At 30.7% G+C, this 25209-nt stretch overlaps 1 protein-coding gene across 1 annotated transcript in view; it reads left to right on the top strand.

The window, feature by feature from the left end:
• The first annotated feature begins 284 nt into the window (after nt 1–284).
• The window catches only part of LOC114331524 (uncharacterized), a 325962-nt gene continuing 301037 nt past the window's right edge, over nt 285–25209 (top strand). The window contains exon 1 of the mRNA XM_028281121.2: nt 285–542. Coding sequence (XP_028136922.2) covers nt 481–542 — 62 coding nt within the window. The 5' untranslated portion in view covers nt 285–480. The remainder of the gene's footprint in view (nt 543–25209) is intronic.

The following is a 25209-nucleotide window of genomic DNA, read 5'->3' as shown; positions in this document are numbered from 1 at the left end:
AACAATATTATTACAGCGATATTGTTAAAGAATGAGGCTATAACATATTAAAAAAGATCACTTAAATTGGACAACAGGCTTAGGAAATTCGAGACATCAAAGACCAATTTTGTGATCCGCCAGTTTTCTCTGATGCCGCAGTGTAAAATCGCCCTGTAAAAAATCGCAATTTGAACTAACAAACGTCAGTTTCCGGCTTCCACATCCCTTTCCTGTCATGTTACAATAAACCAAAGCACCCTCTATCGACAAATAAACAACAAAAACAAAACAAACGCAGAACCCATACAACAAACTCTATCACATGGCCTACTGCACAGGCCGGCTATAAAACAAAGTGCAGCGCGATGCGCTATCAGTCGACAGTCAGCTGTTAAGGTTGCTCGATCGCTAGAGCTTTGAAATCCGGTGCCGCTTTCATTTGTTTCTTTCGTTGACGCGATTTTCTGTAAGTTTTTTTCGACTTTTTGATTGGACGAGATGGCCACATACGCTACATACAGACACATCGAGCTCGACAAAGTTGGATATGGAAAGAAAAGGTGAGTCTTGTGTGATTTAAATGTTGTGACGTCACGGGTAACGATCGGTTTCAGAAGGGATGTTCACCCCCTTCTCGCGAGGTTGCTCCAGTTTTTGGTGCATTGTGACAAATCTTTCCATACCTACATGTAACACTATGGACTTATGCCATAAAAATGTTTTTTAGTTATTATTAAGACCAGTTTTAGATAATATTGTAAATTTTCTCAGGAAAATTCGGCGATTTTCTGCAGAAAATTCCAGACGAAATGTCAAAGGTTCTGCAGCAGTGATAGGTCACTTGGCATAGGTCAAGTTTCTGATTAAACTTAAATCAGTACTATGTACCTTATTGATTTCTGTTTGGATATGACTTAATCTACTACTTTTTTATTAAAACCAGTATGAAGGTATATATTTCAATAAAATATTTTTCAAAATATGTGAGGCTTTTTGTCATATATATTGAATTTTCGTATATTTTTCCTAGCCTACTAGTAATTTTACACCAAGTGAGCATAGTTCCGAACCTACCCTCTTTGATTTGTCTGACATTTAAAATGCCGCCGATTTGTCTGACATTTAAACTGTTGCACACTTTATATCGTAAAAAAGTTATTTTTGCAAATCAAATTATCAACCCCCACAGGGGGCTCTGATATTTTTAGCGAAGTGAGAGACTAAAAATTATATTAAATTTGTTTTTAGTACAATTTTGCTTTAAAATTTGCAAAAAATACTTTCAATGATTTATTTTCAATATATTATACACTTTCTCACGTTTTCTCAATTAAAACCCATTATAGGCCAGGCAACGTCCTATTTATAGATCACTGAAATTTTAATTCTTTTTTTCAAGCCTTAAAGTTTGTTTAAATTAAAAAAAGTTTTACAGATATTTTAGGCTGTAGTAAACTGAATTAAAATTTTTGTTTTATTACATTTCCAATATCCTTTAAATTTTAAAAAATTGTAAACAATAGAATTTTAATATTTGAAAAAATAGGGCGTTAATGGGTAAGAATGGTCTTGACAAAATTGAAAAATTGTATCAATGGAAGCTGAGTATCTGAAAATGGGACCAAACTTTTGAGAATTTTAAGTTTTCCAGAATTTTAAGTTCTAAAAAAATTAGTTCAAAATAAGATTCTACAGAAAATTCTGTATCAAAAACCTATTAGTCCAGGGCGCATCTGTTTTGAGATGGACGTTGAGAGGTGACTCATATTTTTTTGCAGAAATTGCTTGAAAATAACTCAAATAATAATATTTGAGTTATCCTTCCACCCAAAATGGTCCGGAACATTGTTTAAATAATCAAAATGTCAAAATATGAAGGAAAAATCGATTTTTTATTGGTTTTTTTATTATAACTTTAAAACTTTTCATATTTGAGAAAAGTTGTACTGACATAAAAGTTGCGCAATTAAATTTTTTACAATATAAAATTGGTTAAAAATTTATACAATGGTTACCCTTGTTGCAAAATAGCAATAGTTGCGAAAAAAAAACATACAAAAACAAGTATTCGCATTTTACGTTTTTCAGCCATTTATGCTACACATAGGACCTTCATATTTTACCCAAAAAAACTTTATGATATAGTAAAACAACACTGTAAATTTAATTAAGATCGGTTTGACAGATTTTGCAAAATAAATTTTGCAATCCAGCTTTCGCAAAAAAAATTCATTTTTTTAAAAGGCTGCAGGACTGAAAATAAAGTAGATAGCAAGTTGAATTTTTTTCTGCTTATAGAAGTGTACTGTACCTTTCATTTGCAATATTAAAATCGATTAATTACCACGGCGTCAGGAAATTTTTTAAATAAACATTAATTTTCGGTGCTACGCGCAGGAGTCACACGAGTCACACAAGTTGATTTCCACCAAAATTTCTTCCAATATTTATCTAATATATTATTTTCTTAATCTATATTTTATTGTATTTTAATATTTTAATTCCACAAAAATCAAACTAATTTTATTATTGTTTGTGAAATATTGTTTAAACAATTTTTGTTTGAAAATAATAAACTTTTATTCTCTAAGTTAAAATATATGAACAAAGAAAGTTTTTGCTAAAAAAACTGTTATTTCAAAGGATAGAGTATGTGTTTTATCTTGCAATAAACAAATTTATTTATTTATATCGAAATGTAATAAAAACTAAAATGTATCAATTAGTATCAAAGGTTCTTGGAATGCCCAGTCAGAGCAAACTATCCGCTGTTCTGCGCGTAGCACGAATAATTAATGTTTATTCAAAAAAAATCCTGACGCCGTGGTAGTTAATCGATTTTAATTTTTCAAATTTGAAATGAAAGGTACAGTGGACTTCTATACGTAAAAAAAAATTTAAACTTGCTATCTGCTTTATTTACAGTCCTGTAACATTTTGAAAAAATGAATTTTTTTTGCGAAAGCTGGATTGCAAAATTTATTTTGCAAAATTTATAAAACCGATCTTAATGAAATTTACAGTCTTGATTTACTATATCATAAAGTTTTTCTGGCTGAAATATGAAGGTCCTAAATGTAGCATAAACTGTTGAAAAACGTAAAATGCGAATATGTACTTGTTTTTGTATGGTTTTTTCGCAATTATTGCTGTTTTGCAACAAGGGTGACTGTTTTTTAAATTTTTAACCAGTTCTATATTGTAGGAAATTTAATTACGCAACTTTTATGTTAGTACAACTTTTCTTGGAAATGAAAAGTTTTAAAGTTATAATCAAAAAACGAAGAAAAAAATCGAATTTTTCCTTAATTTTTTGACATTTTAATTATTTAAACAATGTTCCGGACCTTTTTGAGAGGGAAGATAACTCAAATATTATTATTTGAGTTATTTTTAGGCATTTTTCTTTACAAATTGACATTATTTTGCACTTATTTACATTTGGGAATATAAAATATGTAGTAGAATCTAAATTTAAAGTTTTTTTGTTTTTTATTTGTTAAATATTTAGTGTTTTTATCATATTTTATTTAAATCACTTTTTTGCACGAAAAATTGACATTATTTAAGAAGTTTTATACTTACAAGAAACGTATAATATATTTTATCATATTTTTGATATTTAAATACTTCTATAATTGCCAAAAGTTTGAAATTTTTACTGTTCAAATGTGATAGATTTTTTTTACTGTTTTAAATATGTTTTAATGATGGGGAATAAAATCATATTCTCTAATATCACTGTCAAAGTGAACTAAAATAAGTAAATATATAAATTGCCTATCTAAGATTTTTTTTAAATATGTTTGATATTTAAATTTTCTTCAGTTTTCTTTTCAATTTTTTTTTATTGCAACTTATTTAAAAGAATATTTTATTGGACTACAGTTTAGAACACAGTTTTAGAAAAGGCTACTAACAACAATGTTTTAATTATTAAAGCAATTATGGAAATACGAAGGAAACTTAACAACCATATTGTATTTATAGATTTTCAAAAAGCCTTTGACTTTTTTGTGATTTTATTATGTGATTTTTTCCAATTGGTGATTAAATTCTATCCTTTACTACTACCTATTTTTGTTCTTTAGTTAGGTATGTTTATTCTGTTGATATCTATCGTTCATTACAGTACGGGAGCAAAGTATGCTAAATGTGCAGTCACTCGAGCGCTTTGGGGAGCTATTGGGTTGTGAAGAGTAGGTCATACCAAAAAAAGTTAAGTAAAGTTTTCCATTTTAGTGCGGACTTTCCATTTTTAATTTAATTTTCCATTTCCAACAATTTTTTTTTAGATTATAGCGCCATCTATCCATAACTCGAAAAAATGTTTCGAATAAAAGTTACTTATTTTTACGTAATGAATCCAAATCTGCAATAAAAAAGGGGGCTCATATTTAAGATTTTAAAGTAACCCCCACTCCACCCCATTTCGCGAAATATCGCGGGATTCGTAATTAAAATATTAAATTTACCCCCCACCCCTCTCCGTGGGAAGTCGTGTTTGGTATCATTCGATAGATTTTTAAAAAATATTGAGCACATATTTTTTAGTTTTTAGATCTGTCATTCATTTCGCGAAATATTCGCTTCTTTCTTGTGAAAGTTTGGGACCCAGCTATTTTCTTACGCCCGGCTCAAATCGTCAGATTTTTGAAATATACACTCTTTTGCATGTACTTAACTTACCTTATCTAAGGGCCAGTATTTCCAACCGCCAAAGCTTACTTTAAGCCTTTGCTTAAGCTTAGATGTCTGTATTTCCACTTCAATTTGAGGCTTAAGCCTAGGCTTAAACCAAATAATTTTAAGCTCACGCAGGAGTTGGTTTAAGCCTTTGCTTAAAATTTGTTTTCTGTTTTTTGAGGTTATTTCTATAGATTATTAATTAGAGAGCTATTTTGAAAACCAACTTTTGAGTAATAACGTTATTATTAGATTATTAAATAATCTATTAATCTATTAATTTATTAATCGTAATAACGATTATTAAAATTCTTACTACTTTTGGAAGGTGTAGATGAAAATTATTTATTTCTACAATGCTTGGTAGGTATATTTATTCTACAAAAATAAACTTACATTCGAATTTGACATTTTAAGGAATATATCCAATAAACAAAATTACAAATACGGATCCATTGCTTATGCAAAATAACAATATAACCAGAGAAAATATCGACAGTAAAATAAACTAACAACACATGCACCATGTACACAAAATTAAGTGAAGTAAATGACATTGATACCGATGACAAGATAAAATTAAACGTCAACAGTAGTGTTTTTTACCTCAGAACAGTTAGTTTTGGCATTTTGACGTATTCAGAGGTACCAAACCAATTAACTTTACAGTTGAGCATCAGCTTAGTTAAGGAAATGATGGAAACGGCACTTGGCTTAAGCTTGTCCTTAACTTTTGACACAGGCTTAGCTAAGCAAAAGCTTAAGTAGCTATTGAAATACCGGCCCTTAATCTGACAATTTCTAGTTTTTTTAAGGTTAGATTTTTTTTCGGGCCCCCCTTAACGAACTCCTCTTTGTTAAGAGCCAATATATGGTAGAGGTACATCTGTAGGGCATCAGGTTTCTCCCCATATGCTAATCTGACGCGCTCGAGTAACTGCAAAAATCCCCGCTTGGGCTCCCCTACCATTATTAATTCATTATTTATTTCATCATATTCTGTTGATTTCAATCTTTTTACTGTTTCAATAAGTTCATTTTATGTGTTGAGTGTTTTCTTCTTCGTGTCTTTCACCACTTACCTCTCCAAAATTCCTGCTTTTTTATTTTGTACAAGGTAGAGAACGAAATGCTTTACTGATTTTCAGTCTTACTGTTCTTTACAGTTGTGACGTTGGTTTTTGACATACAGGTTTTTGTTGTCTATTTATTTGCTTCTATTCTTTCCACTTGCTCTTTAATCCATTCTCATTCTGATTTTTTATATTGTTTTGGCGGTTTATGTTCTTCCTTTTAAAATTATTATTTTTTATTTTTTTTTCAATTTTTATTCATGCTATCCGTGCTTGTTTCTTCTCAATTTTTTGCTTTAAATTTTTTATCAAACGACTATTTTAACAATCGTCAATTTGATTTTTTAAACCTATGAAGACTTATGAAGTTTTGTAATTGTGCCTCAAATATTAAGCTTGTTAATGATAAAAAATCTAAAAAATGAGTTTTTTTACAAAATGCTAATAATAAAAAAAAAAGACGCCGAAATATATAGAAAACTTACAATTTTTCTTTATAAAGGCCTATATTAATTACTAAAAAAATTCAGATACCTGGCTTTGTCACAGTCCCGAAAAGGGTCTTTTGCTTATTTTCCTGGGGTAAGTGTGCATGCTTGCATAATCTGTTCAGTTATAGAATACGATCATTAGGTAGCCTTTCAGTTTTTCTGTATAAAGACCGTTGTAATATTTTACTACAAAAACTGTACTATCGTGCATTTTCAAATAGAGTATAAGAATCCATTTCAACTGACGAAATTTTGTATCTTAGTGTGCACCCTCAGCAAAATCGAATTCAGTTATTATTATAAACGTTCTCAAATATTTGAAGCGTTTATTTGAAAAACAACAATTAATTGTCCAAAAATTAAAATTTTGGCAAATCAAGAAAAACTTCCCAGGCGTCTGTTGTTTTTTAGTACACTCTTTCACGGTTTTTGCGGTAAATTTTAAAGAACCGCTTTGATTGATGTAAAATTTGGCATAGGCATAGCTAACATGTCAAAAAAAATGATATGGTGCCGATGTGTGCTTTTGCCCTAGGGGTGAGTTTCACCCCATCTCGGGGGTGAAAAAATATATGTCCAAGATAAGTCGCGAAATGGATAAACTGACTAATTTTAAGCAACTTTTGTTCTATAGAGTTTTTTCACCAAATCAATATTTTCGAGTTATTTGCAAGTGAATATGTTCATTTTTCAACAAAATAACCACGTTTTTATACCCTATTCCACGAACATACGCCTGTTTTGGATTACTTCGACAACGAATATTTTATTGTGCAAAATAAGAAGAACGAAAGTAAATTGCAAATTACATTGTTGTTTATTGGAATAATTATTAGCGGCATTTATTTTCGTACTTCTTATGTTGCACAGTAAAATATTCGTTGTCGAAGTAATCCAAAACAGGCGTATGTTCGTGGAATGGCCCATAGACGGTTTTTCGCAAATAACTGAAAACGTAGGCATTTTGTCGAAAAAAATATTCTTACCAAAACTATAGCCTATAAAAAAGTGAAAAAAAAACGGTCTATATATTATGTCTCTATACCTAGCAAAAGCAGAGTTATAGCTAATGAAGGATAGGTTCATAAGCGAAAAATTCCAAATAGAATAATTAAATGTGAAATATCCAAATAATGAAGCATTCTTGGGGAAAACACATTACAACTTTCTTAAAGTGTTTAAAAAAGCTTTATTTCTGTTTTTATAAAAAAAATTTCTAGCATCAAATGTAACCAAGTTACGCTCAAAATAAAGTTGGTCCCTTTCGTTTTGGCAAAAAAGATCAGGAAGATCACCCCCCAATTAGCAACTTAAATAAAATTAATCGTTATCGTTACCGCTTCACAAGTTACTTTACTTATGTTGTGTTTATATGGTAAGATTCATCGATTCAAAGTGCCCATTTTTGAAAAAATTTAGTTTTAAAGTAAAATTTTTAAAAATTTTAATTTTGAAAAAAATGTTTTTTTAAATAACTTAAAAGTTGTTAGAGACATCAAAAATCTTAAACAATAAAAAAGTCGGCTTTAATTTTCTAAATATTTTGTATTTTTTATTTTTCTGTAAGACAAAAATTGGTTAAGATTCGGTGTTTCTAAATATGCATACACTCGTGATAAGTGACTCGTTCAAGTCCTTTTAAGTACAGCTCTTTCAAAAATAAGGACTTTGAACCGATGAAACTTACAGATTATATGATCAATACATACGCGAGTAAAAACCTTGTGAAGTGGTAACAATTAAGTTCATTTGAAATGCTAATTAGGGGGTGATTTTCCCGATTTCTTACCAAAAAAAAAAGGGATCAACTTTATTTTGAGCGTAACTTGTTTACTTTAGATGCTAAAAAATTTTTTTAAAAAACGAAAATAAGCATTTTTTAAACACTTTAAAAAAGTTAAAATGAGTATTGCCCACAAAAGTGCTTCGTTTTTTTTATGGCACGTTAAAATATTGGATTTGGAATTTGACGAATATGAACCTATTTTTCATTAGCTATAATTCTGCTTGTACTAGGTATAGTGACCTAATATATACACCATGCTTTTCACTTTTTTACGTGCCATATTTTTGATATGAATTTTTTTGACCAAATACTTACTTTTTGAGCTATTTGCGAAAAACCGTCTGAAAACGCGGTTATTTTGTAAAAAAAATAACATATTCCCTCGCAAAAACTCGAAAAACTTGTTGAAAAAACTTTATAGGACAAAAGATGCTTAGCATTAGTCATTTTATCCATTTCCGGACTTATTTGGAAGATATATTTTTCACCCCCAAAAGAGGGTGAAACTCACCCCTAAGGCAAAAGCACACATCGGCACCATATCACTTTTTTTCTTTGACTTGTTAGCTATGTGTGTGACAAATTTCATGTCAATCCAAGCGGTTCTTTAAAATTTAGAGGTTTTGTAATATTGTACCGCTAAAGAACGTACTATTTATACAACTATACAAAAATGTTCTATGTAAATAGTTTACTCCGGACATCTGAGATTTTTACACAACTTAATGAGTCAGACGGATAAAGAAACTACTACCTGTATTCTATGAGAAGAATACATAAAGTCGAATTTGCGAAAAATGGACATGTGTTGTTTTTCAAATAAACGCTTCATTTTATTAAAGAATATCATGGCACAATAGCTTCAAATACCTTCACATCACGAAAGGTTGTCTACGACTCATCAAACACAGCTATCATATTCCTGTAAATGTCAAATACAAAACCATTATACCTATGCTAGTATAAAATATGCAATGTCTCCACTATAAAATTCAACCCTTATGTAAAGAAATCCCATTCCAAATACGCACGAAACCTTAGGATTTCAGGCTGTTGCTTTCATTTATCAATCAATTTGTGTTTTCCGTAAACGGTTGTTACCCCCAGAAAATCGATAAATAATTATTTAGACGAACTGTACGTTAATTTAGGTTTTGAGCAACCTTCTGATACACTACAGGAGCGTATTTAAGTCTTTTGTTGAATTTAAGTTTCTCATTTCAAAATCAGAAGAAAACCCACATGGTATTATTATCCTCTTAATGAAGATATTATTAAATTACATACAAAAATTAAGTGATTTACCACTAGGCCGACTAGGCCACGGCCTAGGGCCGCAGCGTTTTGTAAAAAAAAAAACTTTTTTGGGAAAAAATTTTTACTAATTGAATTGAAATCAGTAAACAATTTTTCAAATAAGAGAACGGCTATTCTACTAAATACGTGGTACGGTATTTTACAACGTTTTGACAAGAGTAGCAAAACATTAACTGCTACAGACTTGAATGTGACTTGCAACATACAAATCTCTAAAGGAGTATGCATTGAGTCTGAGAGACAACTTTGATTCCTATGAAAAAAGAGGAAAAGAGTTGTCTAAAAATGAAACCTATATTCTTGAAATAAAAAGACGCCCGAAAAGAAAAGCTCTCCCTGGCTAAGACAAAGAAGATAAATCCACTGAACCCCACTTTAATGGCAAAGAATACTTAAAGATTCGATGTTGTAATTGACACGCTTTATTCAGAATTGAATGAAAGGTCCGAAGTTTATTTCAGTCTTAATGAAGAATATGGATTTAAAACAACTTATCATCAATTTACAATGAAGAAATCGGGGTAAACGTTTCTATTTTGACTAAAAAGTATCGAATCAATATAGATGGCGATTTTGAAGAAGAGTGTGTACAGTTCAAAGGCTTTGTTGAAGCTATATTTGATGAAGAAAGAGAACCTCATGGCAACAAGATTACCAAGCCTCCGAGAAATACATTTTTGGAGTATCTGAAAATCATTCATGAAAAACAGTTAACAACATTATTTCCGAATATGGACACGGCTTTGCGCATTCTCCTATGCATGATGACATCTAATGCATCTTTAGAAAGATCATTTAGCGTGTTGAAAAGAATCAAAAACTACTTGAATAACTCGACTTCTGACGAAGATTCTAGATTGTCTAGTTCGGCCAGTTTTGTTTCAAATGCTGAGCTTTTTCAAGCCTAAGGGCCGGTTGTTCGAACGCTAATCAACATTGATCACTATCAAATATTTAATTACTGTCACAACTGTCAATATCAACTTTGGTTGGGTTGCTGAAAACATAGTTAATTATAATTATGAGATTAGTTAGTCAATTAACATAACAATTATGAACATAATTGATTAACTAATTTCATAATTGTCATCAATAATTATGTTTTAGACAACCCAACCAAAGTTGACATTGACAGTTGTGACAGTAATTAAGTATTTGATAGTGATCAATGCTGATTAGCGTTCAAACAACCGGCCCTGACTTTAAAAATTTGATTAAAGATTTTGCAGCCAAAAAGCTAGAAAAGTGAGTTTTTAGACTTTAGATATGATATTCATTATAAGAGAATCATGAATTGTACGAACTAGAAGTTTATTTGTTGTATTCGATATTTTCATTTTCCAGTACCGTAGCCTATTACTAGTACAGTTCATATTATTTTGCTTGTTCTTTTACTTATGATGTCTTTTCAACTCGGCTTGTTTTAGTTTTTGTCATCTGTACTTTTCCCTCCGAATGAAACAAATGGTATTTAATTTTAACAATAATTAACTACAATACTAATTATTTATAATATAATCATTTTAGCAATATTAATAATTTTACAAATAACTGCTGTTTGCTAACATTTTGAATTATATATTTTCTATCTTCTTAAGGTGCCTTCTCCATTACTGAAGGTTGGCTATAACTATAGCAAATTGTTCTCTATCTTGAGCGGTTCTTAGTATCGAATGTGTCTCCATGCCTGTCCAGTCTCTCACGTTCTTCAGCCAGGAGCATTTTCTTCTTCCTGAACCTCTTCTTCCTTCCACTTTCCCTTCCACTATGAGTCGTAAAAAGTTGTATCTTTCTCCTATGTAAAATATTTCCTAGAAAACTGGTTTTCTGTTTTTTACAATATTTAGGAATTATCTCTCAGTCTCCATTCTTTTCAGCACCTCGTTGTTGGTCACGTGATCTGTCCAAGAGATCTTCAACATCCTTTAAAAAACCAACATCTCAAGGCTTTTATAAATATAGAATTCTTTCTATAAATTTTCTTTTTCGAAATTTCTATAAATATAGAAATTGTTAGAGCTGTTTTGGGGTTTTAGCCAAATTTGTAAACCAAGATTATTTAATTAGTAAATACATTTCAACATATTTATGTCCGTATTCAAATAGAACGTTAGAGGCATTTCTATTCATTTATGTTATGCTTTGTATTACGAATTTTAAAAAGTAAAATTAAAATAAACGTTTTAATTATTATTATTAAGTCTTTATGCTTTAATTACATAATCGTGAAGTTATCGGGGGGCATCTGAACATTACGTATATGTATTTGGACCATAGGAGTTTTCTATTGGTTCGTTGCAGCACGCGGTAATATTTTAACCAATAGGCGGCGAGGTTCCAAATGCATATACGGAATGTTAGTCGGTCCCAAATTCATATACGGAATATTAAATATCGTACACCGAAAAAGATAAGTTTTTTTAGAGTCTTTTAAAAGGAGATTGATTTTAAAATACTTGTTACTGTATTATTAAATAAAAATAAAACAATTAGGTATAGTATTTCGAATGTTATTTGGTACGAAATTCACATACGGTATGCTAAATATTCGTAGAACAAAAAGACGATTTTTATTAAAGCCAGTTAAAATGAGACTGGTTTTTAATAGTATATTATGCAACGAGCATTTAATGATGGTCATTATGAAGCGAGTATAAAGGATACGAAACGAGTGTCGTATAGAGTACGAGCGTCATAATGATAATTAAATGCAAGTTGTATACACGATTTTTGTTCTATGACCATTCACAAAAAAAATATATTCAAATTTATTAATTTTGTGACGCAAACAAATTAAGTAGTTTGTCAGTGTGACAGTTTGTTTACATATTGAGAACTGTCAAAGCGTATGTATTTGAGTCGCCATTGGTTACTGCGCGTGTGCCACCTTTATCGCGAATGTCATATCGCGATTCTATTAGTTAAAAATCTGTATTTTAATGAAAATCTGTATCATAATAAAGTTCATTATGATACAGATAGTGACATCATAATTGATATATAGGGCTTTTCATCGATTGTCATTTGTTTCGAGCTTCTGTCATGTGTCACATAATATTAATATATGTACGACATACGTTATTGGTATATACAATAATACAAAACAAAAACGTATGACGTAGATATATTAATATTATGTGACACATGACAGAAGCTCGAAACAAATGACAATCGATGAAAAGCCCTATATATCAATTATGATGTCACTATGTGTATCATAATGAACTTTATTATGATACAGATTTTCATTAGGATACAGATTTTTAACTAATAGAATCGCGATATGACATTCGCAATAAAGGTGGCACACGCGCAGTAACCAATGGCGAGTCAAATACATACGCTTTGACAGTTCTCAATATGTAAACAAACTGTCACACTGATAAACTACTTAATTTGTTTGCGTTACAAAATTAATAAATTTAAATATATTTTTTTTGTGAATGATCATAGAACAAAAATCGTGTATACAACTTGCATTTAATTATCATTATGACGCTCGTACTCTATACGAAACTCGTTTCGTATCCTTTATACTCGCTTCATAATGACCATCATTAAATGCTCGTTGCATAATATACTATTAAAAACCAGTCTCATTTTAACTGGCTTTAATAAAAATCGTCTTTTTGTTCTACGAATATTTAGCATACCGCATATAAATTTCGCACCAAATAACATTCGAAATACTATACCTAATTGTTTTATTTTTATTTAATAATACAGTAACAAGTATTTTAAAATCAATCTCCTTTTAAAAGACTCTAAAAAAACTTATATTTTTCGGTGTACGATATTTAACATTCCGTATATGAATTTGGGACCGACTAACATTCCGTATATGCATTTGGAACCTCGCCGCCTATTGGTTAAAATATTACCGCGTGCTGCAACGAACCAATAGAAAACTCCTATGGTCCAAATACATATACGGAATGTTTAGATGCTATCGGGGGCCGCTTGGGGTAATTTGGCCTAGGGCCGCAAATACCCTAAATCCGGCACTGAGTAGGCAATTTGTTTATATTTTAAAGTGTTTATAGAAACTAACGAAGCAATTATTTATTGTTGAGATGTACCATATAATATGTACCATCTGTTAGTGGATAGTAAAAATGTTTTTGGTTTGATATTTTTATAAATTCCTCTTCATTTCTTGCGTTTCACGTCATTCATAAACAAAAATAGACGAAGCTCATTTTATTCAGTGTTCAAGTGGACAATTATTCTTATACTATGATTAACAATATTGCGCAGTTTTAAAGCTCACAGATCAGCAGTAGAATTTTAGGTGTAGAAGAGCAGAGGTACCTTATAATATAGATAAACAAAAGTATTTGGTCGTATTACACTTAAAGATAATACATCTGCTCAGTAGATATATACCATACCAATAATCGGATAGAATCCTGTATTTGTAAAATCTAATAATACCTACCATATTACATTTGCATATAAGTAGTTCTCAAAATTGACAGTTTAGAAAAAAACCAGCAGACGCCAAACTGTACAAAATGATCAATTATATTCATTAAAATGAAAAAAAAAGCCAAATAAACTTCAATTCAACCAAGAATATCTCGCAGGGAAAACCTTGCGAAAAGATAAGAAGAGATGAGTGAATAGGTATAAAATATCTATTCATGTAGTGATCAAATATGAACATAAAGGTATAAGTTACATGATAATAATAAAAGAACACAAGAGTAAGACAGAGACGCGATGTGCCTCAGAAGATTTTTTGGAATAACCAGGATAGAAAGAAAAAAATGAAGATAAATAAGAGAGAGATTAGCGGTAGAGAAGTAAATATTTACCTCTATGCAGATAATACTTAAAATATATGGGTATGTAAAAAAGAGACAGACAGCTGGATTAAGACAATAATAGAATAAAGCACAATGAGTAGAAGAAGATCTAGAACCTAGGATGTTCCAAAGGATGGTGCAACATATAAGGAAGAGGTTAAGCGAAGAAGGTCTTCGAATATTTTGTTGACTAATCAGGATAGAACGAAAAGGAAATGAAAAAATAAGGCAAAGATCATCGTTAGAAAAGTAAATATTTGACTATAATATGGTAGAGAAAGGACTAAATGTTATGGACATGTATGGAGAATAAAGAATGATTCTCATTCTTCGTTCTCTCTCCTGGAGAATGAAGCTCCAGAGATAGAAGTCGATGTAGAAGATCATAAAGAAATAAAAGGTGGAACAAGACAAAAGAGAGATTGGGCAAGGGAAGTTTATAATTTGAAGATAGCCGAAACATTATGTCTGTCCTTTACTAGTACACTTTAGAAGACCAAAAATAATTATTTTTTCCAAGAATCTTTTTCTCAGAACCTTTATTAATAAGGAACATAAAACTTTTTACATATTAATATCTAACTCTTAGAGAGTACAAATAGTCTAGGCGCCAGAGGGGTCACCGTGTCATATTCAATTCTGATGGACAAACTCAACGGTTTCTTATGGATTTTTGGCTGCTGATTACGAATTTCGAGGGGAGATTTCGATCCGAACGGTCAAAAAAGTGTTATAAACAATTTAATTGTTTATAAATTGTTTATAAGGCTCTGGCTCATAAACTAAAAGAGATGAAAAAAAAATGTTTCAAATAAAATTTATTCCTTAATAAAAAACCAAGAAAAAACCGTTTACTAAACTTAAATCTAACAATTATAACTCAAGATATTGTAAAATTAGTGCACAATGCAAATTGCAAAATAAGTATTTTTCGAAGCTTTATCGATCGTAACTCGGCTTCTGCGCATGCAAATGAGTCTTAGAAGGTGTCGCTTTAAAGCTTAATTAACAGGCTTCCAAACAAAATTTGTTAAATTACTTGATCTTCATTTGTTTTAAAGTTATACCCGTTTGAAATTACAATTTTCTTAAAAAAATTGTACATTCATTTGTTTATAAGGGTTTCAAGTAAATTTGAGCTATAAACATTTATACTTTAATGAACAATAATGATAGAAAAACTCAAAAGGAACAATTTGAGGTTATGAAAATGTTCATAAGTTTATTTTTGGCCAAGATGTCGATATTTTAATGGCGCGCGCTATGAGGCGCAAGATCGGCTCACCGCGTTAAGGTTCACGCGCTAACTTCTCGATGCAAATTATAATTTCTATGTATACATACGTTATCTTCATTTTTCATTTTTGAAGATCCTAATAAAATTTTATCATATAATTCTTATAATTAAATCATCATACTGTACCTCGTAACACCTTTCATTCTATTTACTTTGTCTTCTATTTTTTGCACTAAATGAGAAAAAAAACATTAAAAACTAATATTTCAGAAGTATAACTGAAAAGTAAGTTGATATTATTTATTCGTACTATTTTTACAAACATTTTTTTCATGCATCTGCAAATCTGCATAGAGATATACAGGGAATATCAGCTTTTTTACATCTGCATAAGTTCTTAGCCAAATTTTAACAGTTACATGGTGGTACAAGTCTGTTCTTGTAGGCAGTAAAACTAAAACTTTTTGAGGCTTCAGAGTCTAATTATCTATATGATATCCATATAAAGTGGATCTAGTTCTTTTGCAGCATCATCAAGGCCCGTCAATTATTGTGTGTATGCCGCCACATCATAAATTCTCGTTTTATATGCAATGATGATGCTGCAAAAGAACTCGATCCATTTTTATATGGATATCACATATTGGCTCATTTGCTTGCGTAGAAGCCGAGTTACGATCGATAAAGCGTCGAAGAATACATACTTACTTGAGTGTGAGCCAATCTTGCGCCTCATAGCGCGCCATTAAAATATCGACATCTTAGCCAAAAATAAACTTACGAACATTTTCGTAAGCTCAAAATGTTCCATTTGAGTTGTTTTATCATTATTGTTAATTAATGTATAAATGTTTATAGCTCAAGTTTGCTTGAAACCTTTATAAACAAATTAATGTACAATTTTTTTGAGAAAATTATAATTTCAAACGGGTATAACTTTAAAACAAATGAAAATCAGATAATTTAACAAACTTTGTTTGGAAGCTTTTTAATTAAGCTTTAAAAAGACACCTTATAGGGCTCATTTGCATGTGCAGAAGCTGAGTTACGATCGATAAAGCTTCGAAAAATACTAATTTTGCAATTTGAAATTTGCATTGTGCACTAATTTTACAATATCTTGAGTTATGATTGTCGGATTTAAGTTTAGTAAACGGTTCTTTCTTTGTTTTTTATTAAGGAACAAATTTTATTTGAGACATTTTTTTTATTTCTTTTAGTTTATGAGCCAGAGCATTATAAACAATTTATAAACAATTAAATTGTTTATAACAATTTTTTGACCACTCGGATCGAAATCCCCCCTCGAAATTCGTAACCAGCAGCCAAAAATCCATAAGAAACCGTTGAGTTTGTCCATCAGAATTGAAAATGACACGGTGACCTCTATTTGGCGCCTAGACTAAAAAAAATATATATTTTTTCATCTATGCACGTAACTAATATTGTAGAGGGCGCAAAAGTCGGGGCCTCGAAAAATTATGGCGGACAGTTAATCCCAGGATTGGGATATCTGAAACAAGAAAATCGTACTGCATTTGAAAAAGGAAGGTTTCTGGCGTTACAATTTACCACAATTTGATCAAAATTTAAAAAATAAATATTTTTTAACCATGAAATACTGAAGAAAAACGGGCGATTTCTTCACAGAAAATTTTCAAATTTCCGTAAAATCTTTTTTTTTTGCGGAATTTTTCATTATTGGTGGTAAATTGTCACGTAAGAAACCTTCCTTTTTCAAATGCCGTACGATTTTTTTGTTTGAGAGATCCCAATTCTGAGATTAACTGTCCGCCATCGGAACTTTTTTTCGAGGCCTCGACTTTGGCGTCCTCTACAATATTAGTGTACGTGCATAAATGAAAAAAGGTACATTTTTTGTATTCTCTAAGAGTTAGATATTAATATGTAAAAAGCTTTATGTTCATTTTTAATAAAGGTTCTGAGAAAAAAAATCTTGAAAAAATGCTTATTTTTGGACTTCTAAAGTGTACTAGTACCTTAAAGTACGGGAAATTACGGGAATTCGATTTCAGAAACGTCAAAGAAACGTAAATATGGCATTAGAAGCTTTGGAAGAACTAGAGAAAATAAATAACTAACACAAAGTAAAAAAAAAGGAAGGAACCAAAAAAAATATTAAAAAGCGAAAATTAAATATACAGGGTGTCCAGAAACTCTACCGACAAACGAAGACAGGAGATTCCTCAGGTAATTTTAAGACAATTTAACCAAATTCACCCAGTCCGAAAATGCTTCCTAAGGGAGCTAGAGCTCTTTGAAAATGGCGTCTTGTAACTAGTTTTTCTTAAATACCTTCAGAACGCTTCTAGTTAGAAAAACAAAAAATTGTACGCATATTTATCTTCCAGAGATAAATCGATTCCATCCATTACGAATTTATAGTACCGGTCATAGGCGTCCGTTTTGGGTAGGGTAAAGGTTATTTTATCGCATAACTTTTTTATCTTTACATTTTAAGCATCTTTCACTTTGGATTATTAAATTGTGAGGTATGCTAGTACTAAAAGGTATTCTTCATTTAGGTCGGTAGGACAAACCGTTTTCTAGAAAAATCGATTTAAAAATTTTTCGTCTCTTGAATTTGAAAAAAAAAACGGTGTATTTTACCAACTTGAAGCAAGAGGAACTTTTAGAATAGAATAGAAATATGCTTTATTGTCACTGAAAATTATACAATTTTATGGACAAAGCTTAACATAGAGTCACGAAAAAGATATACATAACAATAACAAATACAATTTTATAAAATTAGATAAATCGTCAATAAAAAAAAATATAAACAAGTTAAAAAAGTGAAGTAAAAAAACAAAAACCAATATATTGCAAAATTACTATAAATTGCAAAATTGAACATACAACATAATATAATAAAACACAAACAGAGGAACTAATAAGTTTAAGCTGCTCTATGTGACACCCAAATATATATAAATACACTTGAGTTACTTGTACATTACTGTGATTTCTTAGTTAGTCATTAAGAAACTCTTCTACTGAATAATATGATGGTCTTTTAGATAAATGAGCTTTTGTCATTTTACGGAACTTGAGAAAGGATGTTGCAGATTTGAGTTGTAAAGGGAGATGGTTGTATAGTTTTTTTGCGGAATATAGTATAGATTTCTTTACTAACTCAGAAGACGGGATCGGTAAATAGACATCAAAAGTTGAATTTCTGGTGGAGTAGTCATGATGAGGCCTTGCTGGAAAGACATGCATGTGTTTACGAATTAAGCAAACTGTTTCTAAAATATACAAAGATGGAAGAGTTAAAATTTCGTGATCTTTAAAGTAACTTCTGCAATGGGTTGTTCTTCTGAGGCCAAACAGATATCTTATTGCTCTTTTTTGTAATTTGAAAATAACATCAAATTGGGCAGCTGTACTAGACCCCCAAAAAGGAAGACCATATCGAAGATAAGACTCGAATAAAGAAAAATATGTTATTTTAGAAGATGCTAAATTGAGTTCCTTCGAAACAGATCTTATGGCATAGCAGGCCGAGGCGAGTTTCTTACTTAACAAATCGATATGAAGGGACCATTTGAGGTTGCTGTCTAAAAGAATACCAAGAAATTTTACAGAATCAACGGTAGAGATCTGGCTGCTATTCACAAGCAGGGGTTGAAGAGCACCTTTATATGATAACGCTACCGTTTTATCCACGTTAAAGGAGAGTAAATTAGAGTCAGACCAGGTTTTTATCGTAAGAAGATCAGAAGTTATAGTTGCATGAAGAGTTGCAATAGTTGAGTTGCTCCAAGTGATACTGGTATCATCAGCAAAAAGAAAAATTTTTCCATCGATTTTTAAATTAGTGATGTCATTTATAAAGATCAGAAAAAGTAGAGGACCCAATACTGAACCTTGTGGTACTCCACATATAATGTTTTTGAGACTAGAGTCAGTATCATTTGCTCTAACCAATTGTTTCCTATTATCTAAGTAAGATTTGAACCAATTCAAATAAATACCTAGAATTCCATAGTAATTAAGTTTTTTAATCAAAATGTTGTGATTTACACAATCAAAAGCTTTGGAATAGTCACAGAAAACAGTGGTAGTATAAAGATTATTGTTTAGTGCTTGGTAAACCTCGTGAAGTACAGAAAACATGGCATCAGTTGTACATTTATTAGTTAAGAAGCCGAACTGATTTTGTGATAAAATATTGTTATCAAAGAGAAAGGACATAAGTCGGGTTTTTATGAGCCTCACAATAATTTTGGAGAGTACCGGTAGTAGGGCAATAGGTCTATAGTTGCAGGCATTAGATTTTTCGCCACCTTTATGAAGAGGAATAATAATGGCTGTCTTTAGGCACTCTGGAAATTTACCGTTTTAAAAGGAATCATTAATTAGTGACACGAGGAGTTCTAACACATTATCTGTGAGATTTGAGAAGAATACCTCATAATGTAATAATCTAGTGTCAAAAATGCTTAAAAATTAAAGACAAAAAAGTTATGCGATAAAATAACCGTTGACCTACCCAAAACCGACGCATATGACCGATGCTAGAAATTCGCAATTAATAAAATCAATTCATCTCTGAAATATAACTGAACGTACAAGTTTTCGGTTATCTAAATAGTTTTTTTTTGAAAATTTTTTTTTTGAAATTTAAAAACACGAAAAATTTTCAAATCATTTTTTCTAGAAAACGGTGTATTCTATCGACTTAAAACAAGAGTACCTTTTAGTACAAGAATACCTCACAATTTAATAATCCAGAGTCAAAAATGCTTAAAAGTTAAAGACAAAAAAGTTATGAGATAAAGTAACCGTTGCCCTACCTAAAACGGACGCCTATGACCGGTACTAGAAATTTGAAATACATAGATGGATTCGATTTATCTCTGGAAGATAAATACGCATACCAATTTTTGTTTTTCTAAATAAAAGCGTTCCGGAGGTATTGAAGAAAAACTAATTACCAGACGCCATCTTCAAATAGCTCTAGCTCCCTTAGGAAGCATTTTCGGACTAAGTGAATTGGGTTAAATTGTCTTAAAATTATCTGAGAAATCTCCTGTATTCGTTTGTCGATAGAGTTTCTGGACACTCTGTATTTGATTAAAGTTTTCTTTAAAATTTCTTTAACAATTAAAAATAAATAAAAAGTTCAAATGTTTGTCTATTTTTTACTTGTGTAAATAAAGTCAGGAAATGTTTAATAATCAAACAAAATGTTCCATATATTCCTTTGTTGGTATGAAAGTTTTTATTTCCCAGAATTGTATTGCGCCTTTGCCAACTATAAAGTTATATTTAAGTTTCACAAGCCTTTTTCAACCTCAAGTAATAACCAACGATTCATCAAATTTTCTAACATCAAACATCATTAAGAAACTTCTAAAGTACACAAAAAGAAGTTAATTTAGCGAGCCTTCCAGCTAAAAAGTTCAATAAGTGCCTATCCACAGAATTATTCGTGTAAGTAGGTCAGTATATAAGTATGATGTTTGCCAAGATATATTTTCATGATTTTGCCAATAATACGTTTCCATTGGTACCTAGCACTATAATATTAGTATTTGAGGATTATCCAATTTGCAAAAAAAAATTTGTACAATGGAACATTTGTTTCATAGAAACTTTATTTGGACATGTAAAAAACAAACAGATGGGTAAAGTCAATAACAAAATAAAGCCCTATGGGTAGAAGAAGGTGAAGGAGATTCTAGAGAAATAAACGAAAGAACCAGAGAGAAAGAAGATTTTCTTTGAAAAAAAAATGTCAGTTTTCGATGGAAGCTGCCAATTTACATATAAGAATCTATAATATGTATCAACACTTTGTTCGGCATTTTCCATGATTCTAATAACCAAATATTTAAGGCAAATTAATGTGCCAAATTCTTCTTGCCTCTGCTCAAATTGTATATTGAAGAACAAATTGTTTAATGCATAACTAATATATCAAATGTAATGATTTATAAGAAGGTAAAAAAAGAACAAGAGGAAGAAAAAACACACAATACACAAACATATTATAACTACATTAACACACATTATAGAACATACAAATAAATAATATCAAAAACACATAAAACAATCAGAATGTTACACCCGGGGGTACAAACACCATCCTCAGATCTTTTCAACTAAAAGCAAGCTATTGCCTACAAGATTGAGGCCAAATAAGTCAAGCATCAATTTTGAAAAACATAACTCTAAGAAAAACGATTTCCAAAGTGAAAATCCAAAAGTCAAACATTAGTTAAAAATGTATTTTTCATTACAATCAATTTATGCTCGATACCACAGAAACGTAATAATATTTAACTTATAGTCCTGTCGCCAGGGGGAGTACAACGGCCTCCTTTATTCAGATGGACTTACCCGTAGAACACGAATTTTTTGGGTACCAGTTGATCCGGATGTCGATAAGATTGATATAAACAAAGAACTTGAGGAATTACAGAACAGCGATTTTTCGCAAAACAAAACATTTTTTTTGTATTTTTTGGGTGATTGTCAGCAAAGAATGGTCTTACAAGTTTTTTCGTAGGATGCATAGTTTTCGATATAAACGCGGTTGAACTTTCGAAAAAGTGCAATTTTTGAACCCGAATAACTTTTGATTAAAAAATAAAATAGCAGTTCTGCTTACTGCATTTGAAAGTTCAAGTCAAGTTCTATCGGTTTTGATTATTTGCATTCCTAAAAATTAAGTTTTTATTTGTTAAACAAAGCCATAAACACATAGTGTTTCCCGTGACCAATGCATGCGTTTTAATGTACGTAATCTACGTAGAAATTGTCTGTATGCGCGCCTACTCGTTCGATTTCAAATGAGAAATGCATTGAAAATATCATTCAATCACTATGTGTTTATAGTTTTCTAACCATAAAAAAATTAATTTTTAGCAATGAAAGTAATCAAAACCGATAGAATTTGACTTTAACTTTCAAATGCGGTAAGCAGAATTGCTATTTTATTTTTCAATCAAAATTGGGTTCAAAAATTGGAATTTTTCAATTTTTTGAAAGTTCAACCGCGTTTATGTCGAAAACTATGCATCCTACGAAAAAACTTGTAAAAACATTTTTTGCTTAGAATGACCCAAAAGATACAAAAAAATGTTTTGTTTTGCAAAAAATTGCTGTTATGTGTTTCCTCAAGTTCTTTGTTTATAACAATCTTATCGACATCCGGATCGACTGTTACCCAAAAAATTCGTGTTCTACGGGTCAAAATCCATAAAAAAAACTTGGGCAAGTCCATCTGAATTAAGGAGGCCGTTGTACCCCCACTGGCGACAGGACTATTACGCATGCCACAAGAAAATAGTTTCAGAACCAGAATAAATTAATATTTCTTAAATTCTCAATAAAAGTTGAACTAATATTTTTTTTAAATAAAAGATAAACACAAAAAATTTAAATGCATGTGTATTTTTTAGTTGTTTACATAAAGTCAGGAAATGTTCCATATTTTCCGTTGTAGAATAAATGAAAGCTTTTTATTTCGTAGAATTTTATTGAGCCTTTGCCAATGGTAGAGGCGCCCAAGCGATTTCAAAAATCATACGATTATCAGATTGTTTCACAAAAGAATCTAAAGTTTCACAAAAAAAGCGAATATTTCGTGACATGAACGTTACATCGAAAAACTGAAAAATACGTGTTTAATATTTTTCAAAAATCTATCGAATGATACCAAACACGACCCCCCACGAAGAGGGGTGGGGGTAACTTTTTAATATTTTAAATAGAAACCTGGCGACATTTCGCGATATGAACATCAGATCAAAGAACTGAAAAATACGTGTTCAATATTTTTTTTAATCTATCGAATGACATCAAACACGACCACCCACGCGGAGGTGGGGTAACTTTAAAATTTTAAATAGAAGCCCCCATTTTTTATTGCAGATTTGGACGTACAAATAATTAACTTTTATTCGAGACATTTTTTGACGATTGTTGGAAATGGAAAATTAAATTAAAAAATGGAAAGTACCCACCTTATGGAAAACTTTACTTAATTATTTTTGGGTTTAGGACCTAATCTTCACAACCCAATAGGTCCCCATAACGCTCGAGTAACTGCAAATTTAGCATACTTGCCTCTCCTATTAAAACTATAAAATTTCCTTTCTCCTTTTTCAACCTCAAGTAATACCCAACGATTCATCAAATTCTCAAACATCAAACGTCATTAAGAAACTTCTAAAGTAGGTACACAAAAAGAAGTTAATTTAGCGAGCCTTCCAGCTAAAAAGTTCAATAAGTGCCTATCCACAGAATTATTCGTGTAAGTAGGTCAGTATAAGTATGATGTTTGCCAAGATATATGTTTTCCTGATTTTGCCAATAATACGTTTTCACTGGTACCTAGCACTATTTATGATATTGGAGGATTATCCAATTTGCAAGCCAAATTTTGCACAATGGAACATTTCTTTCATGGTGTAGTTTCTCATCGATAAATTCTTTAATAAGGTTTTGGGTGTTGTATAGGTTAGGCACTTAAATTGCCTATTGTTCGTACGGAGGCTTTTGTATTTACATTGTGTACGTCTTATGAATCTGTATTATAAAAAATATAAATACGCATCATTTGTTCGCTAATAACAATAATAATATCTGTATGCTTTTTCTCATGAGGATCTTTCAGTGCGTCACAGTATTTCGATTTCTTTTTAACGCATTAAATTGCATGTGACAGAAAAAAAAACGCACGTCGGTGATTACATTTCGTCGGTGACATTTATAACATTTATTCTAGTTGTCAATAGATGGCGCTATAATCGAAATAAAAATTATTTACCAATTATATAATATATCTACGAATATAATCTGTACAATTTATAAGACTATACAAATCAAAGAAAATACCATTTTATAAATGCAATAAACACAATTGATTTTATTTTATGCCAACTTGCAAATAAAATGTGACAACTGTCAGATTTAACTAAAATGTCATGTCACTAAAATGTATATTATCACGGACTTACCTTTTTTCTATCATTTGTGACGTACTGAAAAATGCTCATGAAAAGAAGCATATACAAAAAGGATTCATATAGCGGGAGGCGTACAAAAGGACTATAAAGCAATCTAATGTTAAAAGATAGAAAAAGAAACAATACATTGTGTGTTATATATTTTATTAAGATATATGTATATTCTAAAAAAGAAAGTTTATAATAATATGGTAAAACCAAAAGTTGCTTTTAAATACTAAATATATGACACATAATTTCTGCTGAATCTACATACAGACAGGGCCGCGCAAAAGGTATTTCGACAGTTAACCGACGTATTGTTTATTTGACATAAGACTGAATCACGCAATGTTTTTGGTCATTTCGATGTAATTTCCAAGCTTTTATTAATAATTAATATAACCTAAAAATTAAAAAAATCCCCTATGGAATATTTCACACTGTACAAAAATCTTTACCCTTAAAGCTCTGTCACTATAATACAGTTATAGTCGGTTTGCTGAACTCAGACACAACTGGCTAGTAATTTTAGTCGGTAATTTTTTTGTTTTTGACTAATTTTGCCAAAATTGTCAAAATTACTATGTAGTAATTATTAACTATTTTGTTTAATTACAAAATAGTTAATAATTACTACATAGTTATACATTACAACTTTTTGCAAATTTTACCAAATAGGCAAAATTACTTACTAAAAGCACTAGCCAGTTGTGTCTGAGTTTAGCGAACCGACTATATATACGGCCGTCATCTCTATATGCATCCGAATGTTTAAATATGATAAAGAATGGGCTAATAAATGATAGGAAAATTTTGATCAAAATATTTGGAAGGCATTGCTCGAA

This window comes from Diabrotica virgifera, chromosome 6, assembly GCF_917563875.1.
Source record: "Diabrotica virgifera virgifera chromosome 6, PGI_DIABVI_V3a".
Taxonomy (NCBI): domain Eukaryota; kingdom Metazoa; phylum Arthropoda; class Insecta; order Coleoptera; family Chrysomelidae; genus Diabrotica; species Diabrotica virgifera.
The sequence above is the reverse complement of the archived record's forward strand: the minus strand, read 5'-3'. Positions and strand labels throughout refer to the sequence as shown.